This window comes from Prunus dulcis, chromosome 5 (genome assembly GCF_902201215.1).
Source record: "Prunus dulcis chromosome 5, ALMONDv2, whole genome shotgun sequence".
NCBI lineage: Eukaryota > Viridiplantae > Streptophyta > Magnoliopsida > Rosales > Rosaceae > Prunus > Prunus dulcis.
This window is the reverse complement of record NC_047654.1, coordinates 9,683,481-9,705,362: the sequence shown is the minus strand read 5'-3', so window position 1 is coordinate 9,705,362 and position 21,882 is coordinate 9,683,481. Positions and strand designations below refer to the sequence as shown.

General features: G+C 36.1%; 3 protein-coding genes across 6 annotated transcripts; 1 reads left to right on the top strand and 2 right to left on the bottom strand.

Annotated features, from left to right (window-relative positions):
• Positions 1 to 195: 195 nt before the first annotated feature.
• Positions 196 to 5,061, bottom strand: LOC117629404 (FT-interacting protein 3). 3 transcript variants are annotated; one of them, XM_034361984.1, is made up of 2 exons: positions 4,728 to 5,061; positions 196 to 3,463 (listed from the first exon to the last, which is right to left on the bottom strand). In XM_034361984.1, the coding sequence occupies exon 2, from the start codon at positions 3,427 to 3,429 to the stop codon at positions 412 to 414; it is 3,018 nt and encodes a 1,005-aa protein (XP_034217875.1). In that variant the 5' UTR covers positions 3,430 to 3,463; positions 4,728 to 5,061; the 3' UTR covers positions 196 to 411. The 3 variants fall into 3 exon arrangements, with proteins under 3 accessions (XP_034217875.1, XP_034217874.1, XP_034217876.1); XM_034361983.1 differs by having other exon boundaries at positions 4,738 to 5,061; XM_034361985.1 differs by lacking the exon at positions 4,728 to 5,061 and adding an exon at positions 3,827 to 3,845.
• Positions 5,062 to 5,936: 875 nt separating this feature from the next.
• Positions 5,937 to 10,038, top strand: LOC117627156 (glutathione S-transferase T1). Of its 2 annotated transcripts, XM_034359086.1 has the most exons (7): positions 5,937 to 6,165; positions 6,348 to 6,421; positions 7,016 to 7,076; positions 7,176 to 7,229; positions 7,827 to 7,906; positions 8,645 to 8,850; positions 9,634 to 10,038. In XM_034359086.1, the coding sequence occupies exons 1-7, from the start codon at positions 6,101 to 6,103 to the stop codon at positions 9,844 to 9,846; spliced, it is 753 nt and encodes a 250-aa protein (XP_034214977.1). In that variant the 5' UTR covers positions 5,937 to 6,100; the 3' UTR covers positions 9,847 to 10,038. The 2 variants fall into 2 exon arrangements, with proteins under 2 accessions (XP_034214977.1, XP_034214978.1); XM_034359087.1 differs by lacking the exon at positions 5,937 to 6,165 and having other exon boundaries at positions 6,367 to 6,421; positions 7,014 to 7,076.
• Positions 10,039 to 10,154: 116 nt separating this feature from the next.
• LOC117627155 (probable copper-transporting ATPase HMA5) lies at positions 10,155 to 16,087 on the bottom strand. The gene is made up of 6 exons (XM_034359084.1): positions 15,703 to 16,087; positions 12,235 to 13,623; positions 11,863 to 12,117; positions 11,548 to 11,670; positions 10,938 to 11,417; positions 10,155 to 10,763 (listed from the first exon to the last, which is right to left on the bottom strand). The coding sequence occupies exons 1-6, from the start codon at positions 16,000 to 16,002 to the stop codon at positions 10,344 to 10,346; spliced, it is 2,967 nt and encodes a 988-aa protein (XP_034214975.1). The 5' UTR covers positions 16,003 to 16,087; the 3' UTR covers positions 10,155 to 10,343.
• Positions 16,088 to 21,882: the final 5,795 nt, after the last annotated feature.

The window sequence follows — 21,882 nt, the reverse complement described above, 5'->3', positions numbered from 1 at the left end:
GTAAATTGCAATAGTTGCACGACATGTTTATGCCATGGCTATGATATATCTAGTTGAACATGGAAAAATTAAATTTAAAAAAAAAACTGTGTTGATGAAGAAGATTTGATTTACAATTTGATCAGTAAATTTGATCGCGTGAAGCAATTCTAGTTTTACTTGCATAATAAAAGAAAATAAAAGAAAATGCAAGAATTTTCTTTAAAAGTTTATATTACTTAAGCAGGGCTGAAAAGGCCAGATACAACTTGACTTATTCATGTTCCCACATATCTCACTAGTGGCCCTAGACAGGAAGCAAGAAACAGCAAGCAGAACAACAACAATGTCAACAAAGATGAAGTTCATGGTTCGGCACTTCTTAAAGTCAGTAAATAATGATCCCTGCAGCAAGAAACATTGAGCCTTAATTTACAACATACTGTCGGTTCTAGAAGGCAGTCTGCGGAAGAAGTTGATGGGTGCGGATGGTAGTCTATGGCGAAATCTTGGATGCCTCATCATAAAGAAGCCTACCAATGCTGCCACTACCTGGAATGGTGTCACATACATCACCAAGGCAGCTATGAGGCACAATGTCACGAAAAGGGCTGAAGCACGCGGATCACGCCAGCTCAACAGTGCCTGAAACCGCTCCCCTTGGGTAGCTATATCACCAACTACGGTCTGAATTCTACCAGCTACGCTCCTTAGGCGATCATACCTCATTCTCACCAGCTCCGGATTCCTGCTTGTTGGAAATGTGTCAAATTCCTCATCAAGCTCATCAGGGTGCACTAGCTCGGCTTGTGAGATCTTTGTGTTCATGTGAGGAGGATATCTAGGCCTGTAGCGGAAGTTCCATATCCCTATCAGAAACATGTAAAGAAAAGCTGTGGGCAGAATTAGTTCTGGGAAGCAAACAAGCATAAGGAAGAGAACATGGACAAGCACTGTGGTTATAGGATTCTTCCACATGCATATATCAGTAAACCATTTTCCAACAGCAAATACTCCTGAGAAAACTGTCATAAGCCTGAAGAAATTTGCTTTGCTCCGTCTCATGCTCCAAAGATGCGAGTCCATGTCAGACATGTATTCCACCACTTCCTTCCTAAGTGGTGGCTCAGCTCGGCCTAACCTTGCTGCAACTATGTTCACAGCCTGGTGACGTAACATGTCAAGCTGGATAACATTGAAGGGCCTTACATAGTGCATCTTTGGCAGTAGTGGCTTTGAGTATATGTAAAGCATGTTTACAAAAGACGTGCATGAAAATCGAATTGCCAAATGCAACTCCCCCATCTTCTTAACACCAGTAGGGTGAAGAACCAACAAGGGATATGAGTGAGTATATATACGGCCTGTTTCAAGTGTTGAGATACGAATTCGAACCTTCCCAATCTTCAGGTCTTTACCATGAGAATCCTTGTCCCCAAGCTGGCTGTTGTCAAATACTCCTACAGTAAGAACTGTAGCAGGATCAAAGACTTCCCAAGTGTACTGTTCATTGTATTTTGGACTCAGGTTGTCAACAAGGGTCCTTGTCCTGACCCATTTATGACCATACTTTGCCACACAATATGTATCTGATGTGCCCCTTCCATCACGTGTTTTCATGGGGTGAAGCCCCACCGCATTCAAGATTCCAAGTTCTAAAACCCCAATAGATGGCCTCCATAGCTGCTTTGCTGTGGGGCGTAAATCACTACTATAATGAGTAGACTCATCAAGAACATGATATCCTCCATCAAGACAAACTCGGAGATGAAGGCGGCTTGAGAACTTTTCCTTTTTCAACTGATCTATATCCACAACAACTGGCTTTTCTAGATTAAACCATCGGGAATGGATCATACGGTCATCAGCACGCCTATCTACAGAGTTAAGTGGTAATATGACCCTCCCAATGATTTCATCTTTTCCAGGGCCAACACGATCCTCAACTGAAATGACAAGATGATCTTCAAAGGGTTCTGAAGCAACAAACAAAAGGTCTTCATTCCAAAGGGGGTTTAGATTCCGAGCCTGGAGTGTCTTTGTTTTCAAAACCTGGTTTCCAAGCTGTACCTTGACATATGCATCTGGGAAACGATTCTTCTCTGCTGCAAAAAGGTCTTGTGCCTCAATAACATTGACACGCACATACCACAACCTTGGTGCATGGTAGACCTTCGAACGTATCACTGTGGAGGCAGCTGGTGTGCTATCAGCAGGAGTAGCTGCATCAGAATGCCAGGCATCAGAAAAGGCTTCGTCTGCTTGGGTGCCAATCCAGACTGCAAGCATAAGTTCACTCTTAATCTTCTCCCCTTTCTTGTCCTCAAGCCGGTACCACTCTGGAGCCAGAGGACTATCTGGTGGAACTCTAAGTGGCACCTCATTGATGTCAAATCTTACTAGCCCAACAAAGTCATCTTTAATTAGATCCTTGTCCTTAATCACAACTTCTAACACAGATGCTTGCATTCGATCCTTTGAGAACGCAAAAACCTGATTCCATACTGGATTTTGTTGCTTCTCAAAGTGCCTTGTAATTCCTCTGTAGTTTCCAATTCTCACCTCAACAAATGGATCAAGACTCCCAGTAACATCCATGGCAGGAAGCTCACGAGCCTTAACAACCCTTACATAGAGAAAATACATGCGTTCTACTAGATCATAGGTGCTTGCGGTCTTGTCTCCGTGAATAACACGGCCACCAACAACTCTTCCCCCTCCAAGGTAAGGGCTTGTCTCTTTTAATGCAAAATCAACAGGCTGTGATGATGAAGCAGAGTGCATGTGAACGAGCCTTGCAGGCTGTGGTTGTTCAGATTTCATTTGATCAGCTTCATACTTGGGTACATAGTGGGAATCTGGTGCAGCAGAAGCATGATGCTGGTGTTGTTGATCATGACCTGGATGAGGAAGATGATGAAAGGTGTGTCTCATCTCAACCTTCTCCTTTCGAAAAGAGTTCATAATAGGATTTGAATCTCCTTGAGCCTGTTCATGATCCGAATTTGCTAGAGATTCAACAGCAGGAATTGGGGTGGAGGACCTAATTGATGGGTCATCAGTAACATAAACCTTTAAGCCAAGCTCTCCTCTTACACGAGAAAAGATGCCACGCTTTTCCAAAGGGTAATGCAAGACAACAGCATCAGAATAAGGAACAAATGAATTCCCTGTGAGGCTTATCTTTCCAAGGAAGGACCTGGAGTAGGTAGCTTTGACATTATTGTAGACATAGGCCTCAAGTGTAAGATAGTGGAGGTTGGAAGGATCCGATATGTTGAAGTAGAAGCTCTCATTCCAAACAGGGTTGAGATCCTTTTCTTTAAGAGTGCTACGGAACCTCTGACCGTCAAAGTAAAGCTCCACAAAGGCATTGGACGAACCTTGCCCATCTTTAGGCAAAAGGTTGTGAGCGCTAACTACGTCTACCCCGAGCTTAAGGTTGTTCATAGTAATTGCAGAAATGGAAAAGAACTACAGGTACCTGCAGAGAAGGGAATAATTAAAGTGAGATACTGATGTATATGTGTAATCGAAAGCAGTGAAATGTAACAGAGATGAACAACTAAGCTGAAACTTGATAGAGAAAATTTAAGCAAGAGCATACTGACTACTGAGATCACATTAGTCAAGCTGGACATGCATCAAAATGCTTGTCAAAGAAAAGAAACCATTAGCTGAATATTTTGAACACCCACATATTGATTGATCAGCATTCAATATTACCAACTGCAACTAATTATTTTTTTATAAAAAGAAAAGAAAGAAAAACCATGGAACAGGATCCACAGAAAAAGCCATGGAACAAGACTGTGAACTATTAAATTTCTGGAACTAAAATGCTCACCTTGTCCAAGAGCAGAATCTATGGCCAAAAAATAACACCCTAATATACAGTCTAGAAGATCTTCTTTTAACTTCTTCTGCATATTTTACTGGACTAAATTTTTTTTAATTATTAGTGGAAAATTTAAATTATAAAGATTCAAGCCAATCTCCAAATTCTTTATGGGCCAAAAACATCTACTAACTTGAAAAATACAAAAAGTGACACTTAAAACTAAACAAACCATTTGGGTTAGATTGGGAAAGCAAACAAGTCAGCAACTTTTTAGCATAAGCATGTGCAAGATTCAAGCCAATCTACAAATTACATAAAGTTGAGCACATAAAAAAGCAACACCTCGTGAGATCCTAAAAGGCCGCTTAACACACATGAGCTTTTCACTGAATATTCACCATTTAAAAGTCACAAAAATACAAAAAACCATAACTGGGATTTGGGTGCTGCAAGATCTGTTTGGTGTGCAAGAAAATGAAGTAATATATAACATTATAATATAAGTTGGAAAATAAAATACTTGTGAAAGTGAGGTGCATGGTTCAACTATTTTCCTTCCCTAGGGAAAACTCAAAAAATTTCTACACTAGATGAGAAAGAAAACCCAAAAAAAAACAAAGAATGACAGAAATTCATCACTAAGTTGTCCAAGTCTTCAGCTTCTCATCACAAAAACAAGACAGAAAACTGAAATGCAGGTCAAATCTATGACTTAATTTTTCATGCATACATACAACTTACAAGTAACAAAATTTTAGTCTGTGACTCATGGGCAATTAGAGTTTATGAAACTTTGACAGACCAAATGAAAAATTCATAACAAAGAAGAAGAGGCAAGCAGAGAGCTGCAGAAGAGCAAAAGGCAGAATTTAACAAAGCTAGTAGCTTGCCAATCTAAAATGCTTACATATAATTACCTCCTTTGAAGCTAAAAGCAGCAGCTTCAGATTTTGGCCATTTACAAGCTGTGGTGGTAGAGGACTGACAGAACAAGGAAGAGGATGACAATGCAGCTAAAGAATTGGGTTGTTGAGTTTATGGTTTGACAGACTTGAGACTTGGGGGAGAGAGAGAGAGAGAGAGAGAGAGAGAGAGAGAGAGAGAGTTAAAAGCAAAGTGGCATTGCTTAACAGTGTTTATGGTGGCGAGATAAGAAGCTATGGTTGCTCCTTGGCTTTCACTTTTTGAGTTTCTCTCTCTTTTCTGAAATATCACTTCTCCTTTGTCCTTATTTTTATCACTCTCTCGGTTTGCTCAGTTTGGTTCTCTCTTTTTTCTAAAGGGAATGCATAAGATGCGACCCATCTCATTTTCTTGACATGAGCACTTGGTGTTGGCTACGAAACGGTTACTTTTCTCATTCGCAAATGCCCATTCATCTTACACTCGAGCAATTAAACAAGCAAATTGCTTATCTCTACTAAATTGAAATTAATACTCCTCCTTCCATTACTCTCAACATTTATTAACAAATTTTATTTCTTAACTAATGTAGTTGTTTCTCATTTTTCATATATTACCCTAAGCTTCGGAAAATACTCAAAAGTAAATGTTTATTTGTCGAATAATGTCATTAACTAATTCACTTATTATAATAAAATGAATTAATTGTAACACCACCCGACAGTGTAACGATTGCTTAGCTAAAGAGAAAATCACTACGAGCGTCAGTCCAGCAGCTAAGTTAGTAAAAGCTCTGACTTCCATGCATTGAATATGCCCTCTCTCTGCGTGGCGTGAAGAATGCGCATACCATTTAATATTCCACAACCACTGCCTCACCACCACCACCATGCTCCATCATTTTAAATTACATTTAAATTTATTTCACACACTGCTTAGAAAATTAAATAAATTAAATCAAATGAAAAAATTTAAATAAAAATGAATTATCTCGATCTGTCCACGTGTCAACTGCCCATACTGTCAGTTCTTCGCACATCGAGGCTCATGTTCTTGAATCTGGCACGGTGTCGTTTTGAGGACCAGCGTATGTGGGGTCAACTTGGGCTTTTCTAATCCTGCCCACCACAAAAGAGGCCCGTCCCAGCCCATTTTATCCGGACTAAATCCGAAATACCCGAAACCCAAACTATAAATCGAAAAACCAAATGAGCTCTTCTACTTTTTGGAACGGAGAACCAGATAAGCTCAGACACAAAACGTCAGAAGCTCCACGGTCACTGATACTGATAGCATCACCATATTTACCAGCAAGAGTGAAGAAGAGAAAGGAGAGAGATATAGAATTTCACCCAGAATCAGCACAGAAAGTACAGAATGAAGCTGAAAGTATACGTTGATCGAATGTCACAACCGTCACGTGCAATTTTAATCTTCCTCAAGTAATTTCCTTTCTCTCTTCTTTGTCAAAATTCCCTGTCTAATTGTTTGTTTGGTAATTATATTGATGAATTTGTCAGTTTTTTTTCTGTAATTTGAAACTGGGTTGTTTTAAAGTTGTGTCTTTTTCTCATCTAATTTGTTGGAATGTCTGTTTTTGTTTGTTTGTTTGTTTTTATAACAGGGCAAATGGAATAGAGTTCGAGGAGGTGAAAATAGACATAGCCAAACGTCAACACAAATCTCCTGAATTCAAAAGTATGCCTTTTTTTTTATTTTTTTTTATTTAATGTAGTTTCTATTGAATTGGGTTTTATAATTGGTGGTTAGTTTTTCCAAAGTTCATTTACTAATAATAAATTGGTTAGAAAACATATTTGGGTAATTGGGTTATGTCATATGTTGGTGGATAGTTGCAAATTCTGAGACTCAATTGTGTGGAACTGAATTATTCATATTGGATGATAACCATGCAAGAGGGTATAAGGCATGGGAAGGCTACTTTGTAGTTTCCCATTGCCACTTTGATGAAAAAGGGAAAAACAAGTGAGTTGTAGGAAATACATGATTTGCTAATCAGCACAATTGAATCACTTCAGAAGAACCCTATAAAAAAAATCACATGAGAAGAGTCGTTAATTAATCGGGTTTAATTAGTGAGTTTAGAAACAATATGTAGTAAATTTTTTATGATGACTGGTGTCCTAGCATGGTGGTAAAGTATCTAGTCATCTACTCTACTGAAACTGAAAAGAAAAAGAAATAAAAAACAGAGAAGGCATTTATGTTGGATGAGCGGGATGATATCTCCTCAATGACTGTTGGTTTTTTGTTTTTGGATATGACTTGTAGAAATAAACCCTATGGGACAAGTTCCTGCTATTTCTGATGGGAGATTTAATCTGTTTGAAAGGTAATTTAGTTATATTCTGTGTTTCGATACTCTAATAACTATCATAAGTTTTTTCTATTTAATTAATTAAGTAATTAATTAATTAATTTCTTTTGGCAGTCATGCAATTCTTACCTATCTTGCTTGTGCATTTCCTGGAATTGCAGATTCTTGGTAAGTCCTGTTGCTTCTTTGCGCAGTTATTTCTTTTGACATAAAGGCTTAGGGATTGTATTGAATACCCAACTTGAACAAACAATGACATGGGTTTGGTTGGGTAGTTTGAACAAACAAGTTGGCCGCATGACTGAACATTCAGATTTTGAACAAACAAGTTGGCCTCATGACTGAACATTCAGATTGTCTCTGAATATCCAAAGAAAAGGAATTACAAATGAAAAAATTCAAATTTTTGGTTATTCTTTCTTCTATGTAGAACAGACTTGTAACTATTTCCACAAAAGTAAGCAATGCAAGCTTGGCAATTATGATTTCTTCAGTTACTTGATATGTTAGAAGAACAGATGAAGTTAATGGACTACATGAGAAGGAAAACAGCAACGTCATCAACTAAGACGTGTGTGCCCAAAACTTTGTTGGTCATGATAATAAGGACCTACATACACATATTATATATTATTTTCCATGTAAATTTGGTTATCATGGTATCTGCTTTAATGCAGCTTCAATTTTAAATTGTTAATATTCTCAAATAGCTTCTCATTTTTTATCTTCAATTTTAAAACTAACTTTTTCTTTTCATGCGTTCAGGTATCCTTCTGATCTTTTCGCGAGAGCTAAAATCAACTCAGTGTTGGATTGGCATCACTCTAACTTACGCCGTGGCTCAGGTCTCAATACTTGTCTCCCAAATGATGCTCCAAATGTTTTAGTCTTTGGTTGCATTTGGTCATGCTTTTGTTCTTCCTTGCATTGAGCTGGAATAAATCTTATTTATGATTTCATAAAATACTTTCTAGACAAATTATACCTTGAAGAACCTATGTACAATAAATTCAAAAGAAGTTTGTAGGAATGACTAGTGATAAATAACTGGCTAGATTCAGGCCCCAGAAGGGAAGAAATGGCTCAATTCTCTAGTCACTGCCAGTGGCATTCGGTTCTCATTTTTTAATGGATCTGCACAATAAGTGGGAAAAATTAGTCTCGTAATATCTGCCTTTGGTTACTGGTTACTTTTGTAGCAGTAAGTACCTATACCTCATTAAGTTACCCAGTTTAGTCTGTATTTTTCAATTTGCAGGTGCATATGCCTTCTGCCAATTCAAATCTCATTAAACATAATTTGTAGTTATTAAATCCTTTTGTATTATATCACATGCATCCTTTCTGTTGCAGCCATAGATATGGGGTCACACTGCTGCATATTCCATTATTGCAATGGCTATTGAATTTTCATATGCATACATCTGTTTGCTGTAGTGAGCATTATACCTTTGACACAATATGATTTCTGGTTATTCTTTGTTGTGATGTTACTCTTATCGCAAGAGACACATTGGAACTGTAAAGTACTTCATGTGTTTTTCTCTTCCCTTATTTATTCTTTTTTGATGCTTCTGTTTCAGCGACATTTGTTCTTCATACTGTACTAGCACCTGTGTTTGGACTTCCATCAAATCCACAAGCAGCTGCTGAAGCTGAGACACTTTTATCGTCCTCTTTGTCAACAATAGAGTCCATTTGGCTCAAGGGAAATGGAAAATTCTTGCTGGGTGGCTTCCGACCATCCATAGCAGATCTCAGCTTGGTTTGTGAAATCATGCAACTTGAGGTAGAGATGTGTCATTCAATGTTTAATAATGTTACTTTTCTATGGGTTATCAGTTTCATTCAAAAAAATTGGAGGGGTGGGGGTCGGAGAGGACTTTCTTCAACTTGTCAAGTAAACAAAACTCTACTCATGGAATAAGTAAAAGATGACATGCTGAGATATGAAGCTCTATTTACGACAAAATAAAAAGAGATATGAAGCTCTATTCTTGGATAGACCAGCAGGTTAAGGTTTGGCAAATTGAAAACTTTTCCTCGATGTCATTTCTTTCCTTCTTTTTTTTTTGGGTTTCTTTTCATGATGGTTTATTTGAAGAGCGGTAAACAGGTCTCTTGGTGGGTTAAGTATTTGTGGAGTGGTTATAGTGCGTCTTGATGTATTCTAAGTGTGCTAACTATACTGTTGTCTATTTCAGTTTTTATCTTGGTGCTTGATGTTTTCTGACATCACAGGAAGAATGTGATTTAACTTAGGTAAACTGGTTATCCGAAATAAGATAATCAGTGCCATACCAACTTCATAAATTTCACTCCACTCCATTTACAAGTTTGAAAAAACTCCACTCCATTTATTCATCTTGTGATTGTATGTTAGATCAGCTAGAAACTATATGTTTCCCTGGATTAATCCCTCTATAATTTTCTTCTGGAGTTTTACATTGCTTGTGGTATGTGATCTCTTGCTCCAGTCTTTTGTTGTAATAAAAGATTGTAAATTAGAAAATAAAAACCTTTATTTGTGGAAGACAACATGTAATCTCATAATATAACTTATTGTGTTTAGCTTTTGGAGGAGAAGGATCGCAGTCGTATACTTGATCCGCACACGAAAGTTCTACAGTGGATTGAAAATACTAAAAATGCAACAAGACCTCACTTCTACGAAGTACATGATGTCCTCTTCAGAGCCAAAACAAGATTCCAGGAGCAGCGGTTGAAGAGGGCAAGCAATAAGACTGATTCCAGCGATAGGTCGAAATTGCCTTCAAAGATGTGATGTGAGAATCCATATATGTGATTTTAAAAAATGCTGTGAGAATAATTGACTTTTCATGTGGAACATTGAGCCTGGCTGCAACTGGAAATGTCAATTTATATTTGACATTTACAATGTTTTACTTCACTATCTAGTTAATACATGGGACATATTACTTTCTTAAATTTCAACTCGAGCGGATTTTGAGCTGCACCACTCTCTTCCTCTTCACCTCTCTTGCTAGCAATTGATGTGGCAAAAGTAGCATCTTCCTCACTATAGGGTATGTTATTTATGAGTTGATGTTAATGCAGTAACAGTTCATCAAAGATTAAGGCCTGCATTCATGAATCTTTCTCTGCAAGCAAAATTTCATTCATCTTCAGATCAACATAATATACATGGGAAGTAAACAATCGTCACTCTATGTACACCTTTTCTTCATCAATCAACTAGCTTTTCCAACTTTCTAGACAAACCCAACTCCATGAATATGCACAACTGATTTGAAACCGCTATTATCGTTCGATCCGTACTTCTTGTATCTCAAGGACATCCAACTTCTTGGGTCTCTTGTAGTTCTTCAACAACAGAGAGCAGCAAACAACACTAACAGAGGAGGCTGCCATTGCAGCTCCTGCAATCCATGGTGGTAATCTAAACCTGGTGGATGGAAACAGGGTGCCTGCCGCTATTGGGATTCCGAGCACATTGTAACCCAATGCCCATATGTAGTTCAACCGAATACGAGAAAAGGTTTTCCGGGAAAGGTCAATGGCTGTTATCACATCTTCCAAGTTGCTCTTCATAAGCACAATGTCAGCTGCCTCAATAGCAATATCTGTGCCAGCACCAATTGCCATTCCTACATCTGCTGCCACAAGTGCCGGTGAGTCGTTGATTCCATCTCCTACCATTGCCACAATGTAGCCTGAAGCCTTTGAATAAAAAAGATGAATCTTATTGTATTAGAATGACTAAGAACTTTTTATCTCAAGAAAATCAAGATTTGAAAGTTCAGTTCAAACAATGATATAATTATAAGAGGTGCTGCATTTAGCTTTAAAACTAAATGCAGTAGTATAATCGAAGATTGAAAATACATGACATACCTGCAAATCCTTCACTTTCTGAGCTTTTTGTTCAGGTCTGGCTTCTGCAATCACAGTTTCAATTTCAGTTTCCTTGGCAATGGAATTCGCTGTACCCCAATTATCACCTGTAACCATGATACTTCTAACTCCCATAGACTTGAGTATGGAAACCACTTCCCGAGCACCGGGTTTCAGTGGATCAGATATGGCTACAATTCCTGCCATTTCCCTGTCTATAGCTATAAGTATCCCAGTTTGAGCCAAAGCTTCAGCTTCTGCAAGTGTTTCTTCAGCCTCCACTGCTATGGAAATGTTAGAATCCAACATTAAGCTCTTGTTCCCTATGAGTATTTCCTTCTCCCGAACAACTGCCTTTACTCCTTGGCCAGTAATGGATGCAAAGTTTCGTGCTTCCGGCCAGGATGGATTCTCTTCACCTTCTCGGAATTTCTTGGCATGCTCAACAATAGCTTTGGCTAGTGGGTGCTCACTGTTCACCTTATATATTTACACAAAATTAACTATGAATGAACATAAAATCTTAAAGCAACTTTAAATAGCATAGGCTTTTCTTCTGTTCATAACTTAGGTCTTCTTAAACATTAAAAACTGATGGTGAAATGTCTACCTCAGTTGCAGCAACAAGTTCATAGAATTCATGAGGTAGCATATTGTTCAAGAGTTTTGTGTTAACAACCACTGGCTTCCCAACTGTGAGAGTCCCTGTCTTGTCAAAGACTATGCAGTTCACCTATAATATTCATATTACAGATCCATGAGAACCTAAAGCTAAGAGGCTAATGTGCAGTCTTGAAAGATAAATGAATTAGATTTATGACTTACTGGCTGCATTCTCTAATTTAATGACTAACTAATTAGAATTGAAAAAATATTTGCATTTTCTCCATAGTAGAAAAGTGCAAGATGAATATCCCTTGCCAACCTTATGCGCACTCTCTAATGCTTGCCCCCCTTTGATCAGTATACCTTGAGATGCACCAACTCCGGTACCAACCATAACAGCAGTAGGAGTTGCTAGGCCTAAAGCACAAGGGCAAGCTATGACCATGACCGAGATCCCAAACTGAAGAGCAAGCTCAAAACTATCGATCGAAGATGGGATCCAAGAATGTGGGTAGCTATGGAACTTCCCTGCCAAAAACCAGGCAAGCCAAGTCGAGAATGAAAGTACGATAACCTGCAAAACTTAAGCCATTTGTTAACAAAGACATGCACAAATATAATACAAATTGAAACACTTTTAAAAATTATTTGAGAAGTATGATATGACTGACATTCATGTCAAATTGGTTACCATTGGCACAAAGTATTTGGAAATGCGATCAGCAAACTTCTGTACAGGAGCCTTGGCCATTTGTGCAGACTCAACAAGTCGAACAATCTGCGAAAGAGCACTCTCTGATCCAACCCTTGTTGCCTTAACATGTAACACTCCATTCTCATTAACAGTGCCTCCAATGACTGCATCACCCTTCTTTTTCGCCACCGGCCGTGCTTCTCCTGTTATCATGCTTTCATTCACATGACTCTGCCCCCACATAACAGAACCATCACAAGCAACTTTGGCACCAGGAATGATTTTAATCACATCATTCTTTTGTATCAACCTACTATCAATTTCTTGTTCATTTACCACATTTCCTTCCTCATCCAAAGTCAGCAATGTTGCTGTCTCAGGTGCCAAGTCCATAAGCTTGGCAATGGCCTCAGATGTCTTTCCTTTAGCCAAAACCTCTAGATACTTGCCTAGCAAGATAAATGTAATAAGCATTGAGCTAGTTTCAAAGAAATCTGTACCCTTGAAATCTTTAGAGTTTGCAGCTCTTAAAACTATGTACACTGAATAGAAGTAGGCTGCATTGGTTCCCAAGGCGATCAAAACATCCATATTAGCAGAACCATGGCGCAACGCTTTGTATGATCCAATGTAGAACCTCCTGCCTATGATGAACTGCACTGGAGTGGACAGCTCCCACCTTAGAATCTGACCAACATTCAACTTATTCACAATTTTAACATCAAGCACCTTTTTAACTCCAGGGACATACATCAATACCATGGAGGTTAAAAACACAGGAATTGTAAAAAACAAGCTCCACAAAAAGAATTTATAATACTGCTTGATTTCCTCCTTTCTGTGAGTGTCTCTTCCTTCTTCAGGGTATATCATTGCTTTAAAATGCGCCGAGCCTGATGACTCGATGACTTCAATGAAAGTTCTTGGTCCTACAATATCTGCTTTATAAGAAATTGAAATTTTGTTGAGTTCAGGAAATGTCTCTAAGTTTTGAACTCCAGGAAGTGCTTCAAGGGATTTTGCTATTGCTCTAATGCTCTGCTCAGTCTTTATGCCATCAACTTTGAGCTCAATCTTGCTTATGTCTTCCCCTAGACTAATAAGTGTGGCTTCAAAACCGGTGTTTTCTACTGTTTCCAATAGCTGATTGTAGCTTACAATCTTTGGATCATAATGAACTTGTGCTTCTTCAGTTGCTAAGGCCACTTGAGCTCTTTGTACACCATGAATTGCTTGCAGGGCTGATTCAATAGTGGAGGAGCAAGAGGTGCAAGTCATTCCACTTATGCTTATTCTGCATACTTGTCTAGATTTGTCACTTGTCTCCTCTTTGATCAATTTGGCTTCAAATCCAACATCTTCAATAGTCTCACATATTTTCTCCTCCTATATGAATTGTAGTAATTGTTTTTATCATTATTATATGAATGTTGGTGAATGTGTGATCATCTGCACCAAATTTATTGAGTAGTAAACTGCAAGTTTTAAAGTCCTTATTGCAATTGAGAGAGAACCAAGAACCTAACAAAAGATAATATCTGTACCTACGTCTTACCTCTATCACATAATGTTGATGTGTAATCTCTCTCTCTCTCTCTCTCTCTCTCTCTCTAAAAATTTCTCAAATTTTATTCAATTTATTGTATGAAGTTCACTAGCACCCAAAAAAAAACCCAGCATAGAGTTAATTTCGCCGGGCAAGATTTTTCTATGAGAAAGATCATTTTTCTTGTAGTACATGTTGATAAATGTAAAAAAGTATAACATATTTGCTTAGTTGCTTACCAAGGGAAATGATTAAACCAAACCGGTCACTAGATAGATTTGTTTAATTCGGATATGCTATTAGTTTTAGGTTTAAACTAAACCTATTTGAATTATTACATTACATTTCGAGGGTTAAAATGAAGGAAACCAGACCATGCACACTCTAATTTAAAGAAAATTACCTTATACAAACTAAAATGGGTTTAGGATGCCCTAATGCGAAGATTGATTATTATTAGTTGTACATAACACATCAACATCAACAGTCTATTTTGCTATACACATGACATATATTATAACCTCTAGATTAGACTTTAGAATACAACCGATAATCTAAACTATAATGGGAGGAGGTTTCTCACACATACACACTATCAAGGTAGTATGGGAGCTCGAATTTGGAGATCATTGGTTTGCAAGTCAAGGCCTTATATATTAACGAATAAACTTTGTTGATCATAATTAACTTATACTAGATGATGTTCTAATAAAATGCAAAACGTCAGATTAGATTTTAATGTTATATTATCAACAAATAAGACACTTATAATTAGAGTTCATGTCCAACAAAATTGTATAAAGGTAACAATAAAATAAGAAAAGCTATTGGTTAAAATGTTCAAATAATCCAAAAATTGTCCTTTCTGAAGGAAAAAAAAAATGCAAAACACAACTATTTTAATTTAAAGGGACAAATACATAAACCAATAGTCTATTAAAATGAAAATAATTAAAATAAAATAAAAAGAATCCATATTGGAATATTCAACAAGATTTATCTATAAATAATGATAAAATAAAAAATAAAAAAGTACTATTGATCGAGAGGTTAGTCCTTCTTAATATATACAAAGCCAGGTTAATTATTTATCAAATTATTCATTGCTTTCAAATCAAGATAATTCTCAACAAGATTTATCTATAAATAATGATAAAATAAAAAATAAAAAAGTACTATTGATCGAGAGGTTAGTCCTTCTTATATATATATAAAGCCAGGTTAATTATTTATCAAATTATTCATTGCTTTCAAATCAAGATAATTCTGGTCAGAAAAGGGAATAAAGGGAAAAGTAAATAAAAGTAGCTTTTGATGGTGGATTCCCCCTCCCGTCCATGGCATCCAGATCAAATCCCTTCACTTTCCTCCAATGTAACCAAAAATACATGATTGATTTTGGAACGAAGGGTCACAACTCGCTCCGGGCTGGCTGGGGGCTTTTGCTGGTTGCCATGCCAAGGTGTAATGTTTAAGTATTATTTTTGTTCTATTTAAATAAAGAGGATTTTAAAGTTTATCACCACATTAATTGTTCACTGCTTGATGTGAACTCCAATAGTATCCAATAATAATAATAATAATAATAATGTACCCAAAACTTAGTCTCTGGGGACAAAGTTTGGGTTCATTATTGTTTCAAATAGTATCCAATAATTTCTCGTCTTTGAAGATTACTTATCCAATAATTAATTTGGCTTTATGTTGATTAAAACGTAGCAACTGGCCTTTCAGTTGATTAAAAGAGCAGGAAAGAAAATCAAACGAAAACTTAACATGTACTTTTCGAGAAGTAAAACAAATATTTATGTTGTTTTAAGTTAAGAACTTAATCAATCGTTTACACTCGGACATGCTGATAAGAGAACATAAGGAAAAGAAAGAAGAATTGAAAAGGAATTTCCAAGACAACAACTTACAGTTACGAAGCTTGGATAGTAGAGAACATGGGCTGTATTGTTCAGTACATCCACGGCAGCCTCTCGTATGCCAGGAAGCCGCTTGACGGCCTTCTCAATCGACCCGGCGCAGGCGGAACATGTCATGCCAACCACAGAGAACAAGGCCTTCACCTCAGACCCCTTCACATTCGTCGCTGCCTCCGGAGACGTGCCCTTCGGGTACTTAGGCATCGAAGGATAGTGTGGCTGAGGTGACATGTCACCCCAACGGTCATTGCAAAAGCAACCAATTGCAGCAAACTTGCCTGCAGCAGCCATGAATTTGAAGCCCTTTAAGCCTTTTAGTTGTGTTTGGTTATTATGCTTTTCTTTTCTGGGAAGTTGTCGAGGTATTTATAACTGGGGAAGGGGGGAAGAGGGGGCATGGATTGTGCACTCTGGTAAAGTAGGATATGGAATTTTAAATTCTTTTGGTTAGTGGAATTAATATGTGGGACTTGCGTATATGGAGAGGAAAAGTGAAAAAAAATAAAAATAAATTAGGTTTAGTGGGCGATGGGGTCCTACCAATGATTTGGGTTTAGAGTCTTTAGACTACCTTTTATGTTGCTTCTTCTGTAACGGAATTTATCACCCATCCTCTATGAGCGATGCTGTTTTTTTAGCTTGGCATTGCTGTTTTTTTTTTTTTTTTTTTTTTTTCTCTTTCTTTTTTATATGAGTGATGTTGGAAGAAGAAAAATCGAATTTTAAATCTTTCTAAGTGCAAAGATAAATACTATTAATCATTTAAGCTACAAATTCTTTTCACTTGACATTGCTTTTAAAGTCTAAATAGGTATAGTTACCCCGTCATCAAGGCAAGCTTGTATTTCAGTTCATAGTTATATCCAGTAATTAATATATGAAAAAAAGTTTGACTCTTTAAGATTGAGAAGATAAACATATTATACTCATATTGTAAACTTATGATTAAAATTCTAATCAATTCGGAATCATAGTTTAGCACGATAAAGGACGACATATATATATATATATATATATCTTCTGACTATCTTTCTAAACTAGCCACCTTGCAATATTCAAATAAAGTCCACCTTACTAATGATCCTACGTTACGTTATATAAAACCTATTATTATTAGCTCAATAGTTCATTATTTCTTTTTTAATTTATAGAAGCAATATGGGTTACAGGGAATTCAAACACGGAACTTGGGCTATCAAAATCGCTTGTTCTTTTGTCAGATAAGTACTTAACTATCATTCCGAATCCACGACGAAGATAACTTCCATGCACCATTTTCATACCTTTTCCATTTATATCTCTCGTGATACGACATGTGAGAAGAAAGATAGAAAAAGACGATGTATATGGAAGTACAGTCGATGAGTTGTGTCTGATTCATCCTTTTCCTTCTCACTTCATCCTCACAAACCATGTCAATTTTATCTGATTCATCCTTTGCTTTCTCGATGTACTATTACTATTTTTTAATCTCATGCGTGCGCGTGCTGTATAACACCAAAATAATTTGCTGTAATAAGAGGGAGAATTTGACTTATTGGGAGGAAGAAGAAGAAGAAGAAGAAGAGAAAAAATTTAATTTAAAAAAAAAGAAAAAAGGACATGTAATTTTTTGATAGATACATGCTTTAGTAGACGATAATGTAATATATATATAAGCACTTGAGATCTTGTAATGGAGAATCTTCAGAAATGTTCCATTTAGAAGTTCGATATAGAAGCACTTTGTTCTTTTTCTCTTGTCAAATTATATGTAAGCACTTTGGGTCTTCGAATAATATGCTGTTGCAAATATTGATGACATTATTGATTGCATTGGATCCCATATAATTAGTATATATGATAAAAATAGTTTGTATATTCTTATAAAATTTGATATCATCTACCTATGGCATGACCTATATATGATGGTTTTAGAGTTCTAGTTTTCGTCAACGGGGTCTACCCTGATGAAAAAGGGTATTGACTTGTGGACTAGTGGTCTCAGGTTTAAATTCCCATAACATCTTAATAGTATCTGTGTGAAATACTTATTTTCTCATCTAGTATGTTTATTGAGTTAATAAGAAAAATGTTTCTTAGAATTTAAACTTTGACGCCAGCAAATCGACAAAAAAAATTAGTTGACATTAGCTTGTGATGATATTAAAGAGACGGCTGGCCATGCTTATTTAACAAGTTTCGTCACATCACATGGAAGCTCTTCCAAGTAAGCTAATCACAAATTGGCATCGACAATTATCAGCACCTTATCAAAAATTTATTAGTTAAACGATATGTGTTAACATGCTAGCATCACATTTAATTTTCTAAGGCTTTGTATTACATTTGACGTGAATACTATTAATACTCGTGCCAAGAGGTTTATAACTTAAGTAGAAAAGAGTATCGAGCGAAGTTAATCAATACCTTTTGTATTAAAAAAAGATAATTATTGTGGAAAAAAAATAAAAGATTAGAAGAAATATAAAAAATACAATTTCTAGTTTTATAAGATAAAATAAAAAAGTGTTATTATTGATCAACTAGGTCTTATTTAAATGACATTTCTCTTTTCAACGAAGGAAGAAGGTCAAAATTCAAATATCCATTCTCCCGTTACAGAAAAATGAAGGGCATCATTGACATTTAACGCAATGTAATACTTCTTTGAATATATATATATATATATATATATATATATATCACGATCTTATGATACTGAGAGTTTTCAGGTAAGTTTTCACAGAAGATTGTATGCATTATTTAAACCAATGATAGCCACTGATCAATCTCATTCATGGGCACAGAGGACAGTAGGGCAACTAGTAATAGTATTAAATCCCTGGTCCATGTCAAAAGCTTACAGGTGCTTAAAATCGATTTGCTTCTTCATTTGTCACTGCTTTGTTATTAGGTTTTACATGTATTTGCATTTTGATTATATGCTATTTTATCCATCAATCATGCACTTCAATTATTATAATTTATATCTCTTACTTCTCTCTTTTTTTTAGTTCTTTTTTTTAAAGTGTGATTGGAACAGGGCAATTCGCATTTATAAGCCTTGAGTAATCCAAAATAACTGCACTATCAAAAAGCTTATTGTTGGGTGCTAACAAAATTTGGTTTCTGTCTTTATTTTAGCTTTTCTGTTTGTTTTCTATGCTTTTTATCTTTTGGGTCGTCATGGTTTTCCTTGCTTTTCAAATTGGTTTTCTTTCAACGTGAACTTTTTTTTTTTTCCAATGCTAAGTTTAAGCTTTGAGCAGTATGAGTGTTGGAAATTTTAACTAATTATTTTATGAAATCACTTAGATGAGTTCTTTAAGAGTACACGTGACTTGCATTATGCGAAGTGTGTATCCGCGTCAAAACTCATTCGGGATTGATATCCTTTCTAACATCACATAGCACTTATGTCTTAGGGATGAATGGAATATCATGGATACCTCAATAATTTGAGTGCTATATGTATAAGTCACACAATGAATTTGATGTAAGACAAAATATGGGTCAAGTTTTAAGAAAAAATAACTTGGTTCAAAATTGGCAATCACACATTGTGAGTTACTTGAATATCAATTATGAAGAATTTATTGTTGGAATGATTGGATTGTTCAAGCAAGTTTGAAGTGAATATATATGGATTATATATGGCGAGGAAAAATATATATTTTTAATTTTAGAATAAGTTATCTATTAGGATTTTAATATTTTCTTGTTAGATAAATTTGGGCATATTCTGAAACCTTGAGTTTTCTATAATTATTTAAATAAAATAAAATAAAAGCATTTATGACTCCCTAAACTAGGAGGTATGGATAAAGTTGGAGGTGAATTTCTATAGAGAGCTCCTAAAAGTTTATATTATTTTTAGCTAAATTTCAACTAAAAAACAGGGAACATGATTGTAGATACTAAGGAAGTGATCGAATGAGGTAATCCGACTTCTATGATTGGAGATTCCGTGAATGAATTTCAATGTGGTAAAAACAATCCTGACACGTCATTGAAATACGATAAAAGAATAAATAGAAAAACAATTTAACCCTAAACAGATAAAATGTAATTAACTATGAATTTAGAGAAAAGTCTCTAATTTTTTTTTAAATAATATGAAGAAACTTAAAATAATACAACTCAAAATCCTAATTTCATAAAATTTTCTTTTGATGAGTAAACGAAAAGATTGGCGTTAGAATCAACCCATTATTAAAGATTAAATTGTCTAGATGTAAAGAAAATAAAAGCATTTGGGGACATTTATCATAATAATAGTTTTGATGTAAGCAAGTGAGAACTATCCTTGTCAATTACCAAATAACTCTCTCCCAAAAAAATAAACAAAAACCAAATAATAAAGATGGCAACAACATCTAGGGTGATTAGATGAGAATATGAGTGCAAATAGACACCAGATTAGAAGTTGAACTAAACATGTAGAGCAATGAACAGGTGATAAACTTGAGACCTAACAGTAGCACATTTCCTTGCCGGAACACAAAAACATATTAGCCGTGCCATTTGCCGTGAGGTGGATTTGGTGGAAGAACAGGGGTGCAGAAAATAAAATTTACCCAAGTTCAACATTTTAGCACTACTGGTCAATAAGGACAGTAACGTCTGCAAAATATTAAAGAAGAAAAAACCTGAACTAAACAAAGGAAACCTAATATCCAATTAATCATTGATGTGAGTATAATTCCCAGCCTCTTGGGATGGCATATATACATAACCCTAAATCCTGACATTTTCCTCAATCCAAAGAGACGATTTCTTGGCAAAAGTTTGGGTCCAGTATCGAGCAGTGCCAACAAAGGTCTGGTAGTCTATAAGATACTGCAATATCGACACAAGGAAACTAACTTAGAATATGAGAAAATTTTGATTAATAAATACACAAAGGCATCATCAAGGCAAGACTAGCAGCAATCAGTTGTAAGTCTAATAGCTTTGCCTTTTGTATACTATTTTTACTTGGTTGTGTACGTGCAAAAATGTTTCGGTTTTGTACAGGAGGATTGGGGAATATTTCCAATATTCGTACACATTTTAGAGGTTTTGCAACATCTCGGGATATCCTCACTAGTTCCTTTGGAAAAATAAACAACATGGAGTACTCTATCAATGCACGTGAAGGCGAAGACTTATTGCCTCCTAAGAGCATTTTCAGCAGCTAAGGCTGGACTCGGGCTGGGGGGGGTTTGGGCAAAAAAATGGTTTCCAGCAACAAAATCCAGTCCGGGCAAATGGTGGGACCCAGCAGACTGGGCTGGCCCGAGGGCAAGACTGGCCCGAGGGCAAGACTGGCCCGAGTGCTGGCCCGAGGGCAAGGCAGATTTTTTTTTTTTTTTTCTCTATACCTTATTTCCATTTTCAACATTTAAGTAAATGTCTTTGTCCTTTTACTTTAATTTATTTTTATATTACTCCATTTACTTAAGTTTACAATGTAAATAAGGAAGTACCCCCTATTTGGATTCAAATAAAAATACTAGAAAATCAAATTCCCATCAAATCAAAATATGAAAAATCGGTTTTAGTGCAAAATACGATTTAAGCTAAAAATGATGGCTCATTAAGTCAATATATACTTCATATTAAAATTTCATAAAATCAAGTTTTCTTATTTGATTTGTAAGGAATAAAAGCCGCCAAAAATTATCTTGAGAAAATGATTATTCCAAAAAATCATTTTTCATACTTAGTCAATATTGCACATCTACTACAAAAATTCTGGGTTCGCCAATGTCTATAAATACCAACCAATACTCTTCACTTTTAACACCAAATCCCCATACTTTTTTTTTCCTATAAATACCAACCAATACAACTAATAAAATAAAATCTTATCCGAAAATATTATCCAATATGAATAGTATTGACACGTAGAAACCAAAAAATCTTATCCGAAAATATTATCCAAATTAATTGTTTAAGTAAAAAAAGTTGTGAAAAAAACAAAAAAATGAATAGTATTTACCATGGCAAGCCCCAACTGCTGGAAACACATTTTGCTGGAGGGGGCTAGGGCAGCCACTATTCACATGCATAGTGTCTGCCCTAGGGCTAATCTTGCCATGGCAAGAGGCAACTGGTGGAAATGCTCTAATGAGTATCACGGCTTATTAGCGAGCGAGCTTGTCTCTTTATTGTAGCAGATGGCAACAACCATTTCATCCGACATGC

Bases quoted from the DNA above. Each gene is read 5' to 3' on its own strand.
- LOC117629404 (XM_034361984.1), bottom strand. From the start codon at position 3,429: ATGAACAACCTTAAGCTCGGGGTAGACGTAGTTAGCGCTCACAACCTT.
- LOC117627155 (XM_034359084.1), bottom strand. From the start codon at position 16,002: ATGGCTGCTGCAGGCAAGTTTGCTGCAATTGGTTGCTTTTGCAATGAC. The intron at 13,624-15,702 runs GTAAGTTGTTGT...CAATTCATATAG, and splicing joins ACTATCCAAGCTTCGTAACT to GAGGAGAAAATATGTGAGAC. The intron at 11,671-11,862 runs GTTGGCAAGGGA...TGAATATTATAG, and splicing joins CATTAGAGAGTGCGCATAAG to GTGAACTGCATAGTCTTTGA.
- LOC117627156 (XM_034359086.1), top strand. From the start codon at position 6,101: ATGAAGCTGAAAGTATACGTTGATCGAATGTCACAACCGTCACGTGCA. The intron at 7,077-7,175 runs GTAATTTAGTTA...TTCTTTTGGCAG, and splicing joins AGATTTAATCTGTTTGAAAG to TCATGCAATTCTTACCTATC. The intron at 7,230-7,826 runs GTAAGTCCTGTT...TCATGCGTTCAG, and splicing joins CCTGGAATTGCAGATTCTTG to GTATCCTTCTGATCTTTTCG.